The 5,318-nt window shown below is 40.2% G+C and overlaps 1 protein-coding gene across 1 annotated transcript in view; it reads right to left on the reverse strand.

The window, feature by feature from the left end:
* Positions 1 to 328: 328 nt before the first annotated feature.
* HMGN5 (high mobility group nucleosome binding domain 5) overlaps positions 329 to 5,318 on the reverse strand; it is a 9,564-nt gene continuing 4,574 nt past the window's right edge. Inside the window, exons 5-6 of the mRNA XM_009881678.1 lie at positions 2,288 to 2,431; positions 329 to 1,016 (exon numbers count right to left, since the gene is read on the reverse strand). Coding sequence (XP_009879980.1) covers positions 969 to 1,016; positions 2,288 to 2,431 — 192 coding nt within the window. The 3' untranslated portion in view covers positions 329 to 968. The remainder of the gene's footprint in view (positions 1,017 to 2,287; positions 2,432 to 5,318) is intronic.

Here is a 5,318-nt window from a genome sequence, read left to right on the forward strand (position 1 = left end):
GTAGTATCCCACCTTTCTGGAGTAAGCACCAGAGTTTACAAGGTCACCCTTTATCTGAAAGCGCCAGCTGAAGTTCCCAGCTGGTGTAGCCGGCATGTTTCCTCTGAAATCATCTATTCCCATTTCGGCTGCCGAGAGGCTGGCCCATAAAGTCGTTTTTGTTTACACAACTGAAGAAGACGGGGGCTCAAGCCCTAATCATGCTATGGCCCAAAGCTTTTTAACTGCATAGGTTCCCTCAGCCTGAAGCCCTGCACTACTCCAGCTCTTCTGGAATTTGGTAGCTTTCCAGCAGCACGTTTGCAGCACAAGCAACAAACCACAATCAGCTTTTGAGGAGTCTTTTTTATTAAGATAAATCCAGCAAAATTCCTAACAGTGGGTACATACAACCAACCTGCCCTTTTAAAAGAAATGTTTGTATTTCATTTAAAAACATGATTACACTTTTATTTATTTATTTTTTCAAAACTGACAAAATAAAATTACATTTGGGAAACAACAGATTTCCAGCTCTTAGGTTTTTCATGAAAATAGCTCACCTTCTTTATAAAAGCAACCCACAGAACCACTGGAATGTTTAACACGGTTATTTGTTTTGAGACCTCCCCACTTTAAGAAACCATACAACACATACAAGGGAAAAATTAAAATCTGAAGTCTGTAAGCATGACTTACACAAAAAGGGACACACTGACAGAAGTCAAAAGCTACCACCACTTATTCTTTCCATGTACCATACAAACTATTACAATCACAAAATTTAAAAACAATGATTTTTTTTTGTTGTTTTGTTTTGTTTGTTAGGGATTTAATTCCCAAGTAACCGAGATGAAGATGTTCCATAATTAAATTCATGCTAAAAAAACCTGCATTTATAAAATAGTTGATAAAAATATTCCTCTCTGTTAACAATACAGCATGGAGGTACGGATACCAAATGATGGAGATATAGGGCAGGGTTAACATTACTCGGACTTGGCTTCCTTATCATCAGATGCTTCAGCAGCTGGTGCCTATAAAAGTGTTTGGGAAGAATAGAAATATTATTCGTAATGCTAAGTGGTTTCCATCCTAACAAGCGTCAAAGAGAGACCAGTTTGTTAGCACAAACATGGACAACAATTATGTGCAGATAAGACAATAATGCACAGCTACTACAGAAAATATCAACACAACAACATGTCAGCCGATAATTCTAAAAATTAAACCACAGATGAGTATTAATTGATAACCGAGTTAATTTTGGATGTTAAGTGCCTCCAAAGAGGCAGAAGTTTAGAACGTATTTTAGATTAGGATCAATCATAAACAGGGAAGGGCAAGAATTACACATAAAACTGTGATACTTGACTACTGTCAAACTTTGCGGAAATTGGTTCTCACCCGTCTTCTATAAAAGTGTCTGCTACTACTTTCAAAGTCAACACATCAAAATTGCAAAGCTCCTATCAAAGATCCTTTGAAGTCCATTATCCCGCTATTAATTTTTAGGAAAGAAGCTCCTGAATTAGTTTTAAAAATGAAAAAAAAAAACCCCGACCCATTCACTGCATAATGATACTCAACACATGCAGAGAGATCACTGTAAATCAAAAGGAACAAAGAACACAACAGGCTAGTCTGTGCCTAAAGGGCCAAAGGGAGTCTGTAGCAAACGTTGCATTTCTACTATCAGCAAGCTAGGAAAAGGCCATCAGGAGCTGAGTGAAGCTTGTAGCTAGTCCTAGCAAATGGCATCTCTTAGATAAGCAGCTGATAGAGTAAGAACCTGTAAGAAAGAGGCTTGCAGATCAAGAGACAAGACCAAGTTTATTTTGCAGATCTCTTGTTGAATTGTTCTGAGGCGAAGAATTGTTTTAAAGAATTGTGTAAAACTTAAAACCAGATTTCTGGCTCAGTACCAACCCGTGCTGAGCAGAAGAGGCAATCCAGCAGTCCAGAGAGGATATGCAAAGTCAGCTCAGGGTTGGATAGCAATCTTACTGAGCTCTATTGTTCCCCAAATATTCTGCATTGCTCTTGTGCCAACCCTGAGAGGGCCACTACCATAGCACAGACCACCTGTGGAAGGGCTCTATCACATAGCAGAAAGAGTTTGAAGGAGAATGCTACTCTTTCAGGTTCTCCCTGTGAGTTGCCCTGTGCAGATACTGCAGCTGGTCTGCCTTTACAGGATGGCCAGTGAAACACACCACCTTCTGACAAGGAGGCCCAATCGTTAGTTCCTGAAGATGTATTACCAATACATCTGTGTTTACTCCCATGTTTACTGTAGCTAAAGTACCTCATTAGTTTTGGTATCTCCGTTTTCAGAGTGGTTTTCTTCTTTAGCATCCTCTTGTTTAGTTTCATCTTTGCCTTTGGCTCCTTTCTTCCCTTTTGTTGCTGCTTTTTTGTCCTCCTTTTTATCATTTGCTGCCTTTTCTTTCTGTTAAGAAAACAGACCGTGATGTGGTAAATGCTAGTTTCCACCTTGAACATCTGCACATGCACATTCTCAACTCTAGAACAGCCTACACAACCTGCTTCTACACTCTGAACTTCCTATTGACAAAGATGAGATGGAAGTTTCTAAGGAGAAGTGCTTTCCTTCTATTCTGTCCTGAATGTGCTACTGGGAAGTGCATAATATAAAAGCAGCCATGGCTGGGGTTAAAAGAATTCCTATTTTAAACAGGCATTCAATTAAATTAGCTAAAAAATGCTGGAGTTGAACTGGCCTGTATTTCTGCTGTGCTGCTGAAAGGCATACCACAGAACAAAAAGAACATGTACAACTAGTGGAAATACCAGAATACTTCAGATGTGCTATTAATGCCTATTTAGAAAACTGTAACAAAGCTGTAGTCAAAGGACTTTCCCCCTTCCCTGCCAGAAATATTCCTTACTATAATAAACCATTTGTGTGATAGACAAGTTGGGGGATCAACAGCATCGCTTCAATAACAGCGAGAACTTTGCATTTATTATTTAAGCCCAGTTTCTTATAGGTGGAGCAGGCTAAATCAAAACAAAACTTAATGCTACAACTTGTGTAGTAATAGTTTTCTATATGGCAAGGTCAGTTCCTGACCCCAATACAGTAATAAGCACGACTCTCATTAGTTTCACTTCTGAGGATCTGCCTCTTGCTGCCAGTAAGTAACTGCACTAAGCAAACTAGCTTAGTTCCTCGCTTGATTAACCTAGTTCCAGCAAAGGAACCATAAATATCTGCAAAATCACTACTCACAGGTAAGTGAAGACAAACAGATAATTACTGAACATATATCACTCTCTCCGCTTAGATGATGGAGTTGTCTCAGTGACTAGAAGTTACTAAAAGGGTACTTTCTGATTTCAATGCCTCGCTTATTAGTGTACAAAATTAATTCACATTAAAAATGAGCTGCTTGCTAAGGGCAAACTCAGATACAGAGTACAAGGGATAAAGTCACCTGATTCTTCAGTGATACTGATGATTAAAAATTCACCAAAATTAACACCTAATCCTGTAATAATGCAGAAAATTTAAGACAGGAGGTTAGGAGCACTCGAATGGGAGAGGGTCTCTTTCCTCTCTAACCTCCCATTCCCCAGTCTGACCTTGCTGAGGGATTTCAGCCCACCTGGGAAACTACTACCCTATGTTGTTAGGAGTCCCCTTCTCCTGGGCTGTGTCCACTCTCAACAAGCCTCTCCTCCTCTTTGGGGACTCACTTATCAGAGATACATAGCAGCTCTATCCGAGAGAAGGAAAAGAGTGATCAGAGGAGGAAAGAGAAGAGTATGCCTCCACTCACTCTTTTTCCCCCTCTGTTGGCTGAACAGTCTTCCAACTTTCAAGAGAGGCAGAAGAAAGATAAATATCTCAGTAATATCAGAACCCAAGTATTCTGGTACTGTTTAGCAGTAAGATTTAGAATTGCACTACTACTATGGCACCAGTTTGCTCTGTCACTTGAACAGACCACATCAGACCTTTGAAACACACAGTAGTACTCCACTGTGAAGGGTTCCTCCAGCAGCCTCAGCATGCTCTGAACTCATGAGCACAGGCATGTTAGTCACTTGCTCTTCCAATGTAAACCATAAAAGATTTTTAAAGACTTGGGGTTGTTTGAGGAAGGGTATCTTTTCCCTTACCCCATTAAAAAAAAACAAAAACAAAACCAGAAAGTTTTAACAGAGCTAGAACTGTAATTCTCTGTAGGCACTCTGCTGGTAAAGCTCCTCTTAAGAAAGGATTTGAGGAGAATCCACAGAAACTGGCTTCCACGGCTGGACTCTGACCGGAGAGAAAGTGTCTCGCAGCACACAGCTGATTGAGGATCCCAGGATCTTTGCTCTGTTCTGCAAGATCTGTGGCTTCTGGGGACACGCTAACAGCTATTCTGTAAAGGATCAAGCTCCATTCCACAATCAAGTGAGTCCAGGAAAAAAAAATACCCAAGGAAGTAACATTATTTTTCAATTTCCAAGCTTATTCCATCCTTTCAGCTAGTTCTGAGCTAATACCATTGTAGTAATTTTCCTGAGTAATTTTTTTTTATACAGATGACGACATCAATTCCGCAATTGGGGCATGTGTTTTATAAAGCGTTTTACTCTTTTTCTCAACTCTATGCTTTTCAATAACAGTAAGTTTAAAAGGTGAAGTCTATTCTGACACACTGAAAAATCATTCAAAGAACCTGATGGTTGCAAAGTTGAGCACTTGGGGGAAACAAGAATTAAAAATGCCCATACAATTCTTATTACATCCCCTTTTGCACAAATATTGATCCAGTATTAGGAGCTCTAGAGCCAAAAAATAAAATTCAAGTGTCCTGGCTTCAAACCAGTACCTTAGAAACAAGAGGACAAACGTTTTCCCAGTCCAACTGGGGGCAATGTGTGAGACAATGACAAAGGCACCACTCCCAGCAGAACTAAACCATCCCAGAGGGAGACCACTTGTGCACTAAGGGACTAAACTAAGTTTTGACAATCACTTACAGTCCTTAACTTTTGAATGGTCATTTTCACAACTTTTAAGATTCTGTTAACACAGCTTTTGTGTATAAACTCTGACATGTTTCCATAAATATAAATAAATATAAAAAAGCAAACTTGAAAAAGGAAAAAAAGAAAATACCAACAACATGCATCGTATGTAACTGCACCGACCTCTGCGTGGGTCATCAGCAGAGGCAGAACCCAGGACTTTTAGATACCCAAGCCAGCTCTCTGCCACTTAGGCTGGAAGAGCAACCACCAGTGGCAGGCTCTCCTCTTCCCAGGGGACCAGCCACCAGAAGGAGATGCAACCCAGAGCGTGCCAGCCGCTCACACCA

Source organism: Charadrius vociferus, unplaced genomic scaffold, assembly GCF_000708025.1.
Source record: "Charadrius vociferus isolate BGI_N301 unplaced genomic scaffold, ASM70802v2 scaffold472, whole genome shotgun sequence".
Classification (NCBI taxonomy): Eukaryota; Metazoa; Chordata; class Aves; order Charadriiformes; family Charadriidae; genus Charadrius; species Charadrius vociferus.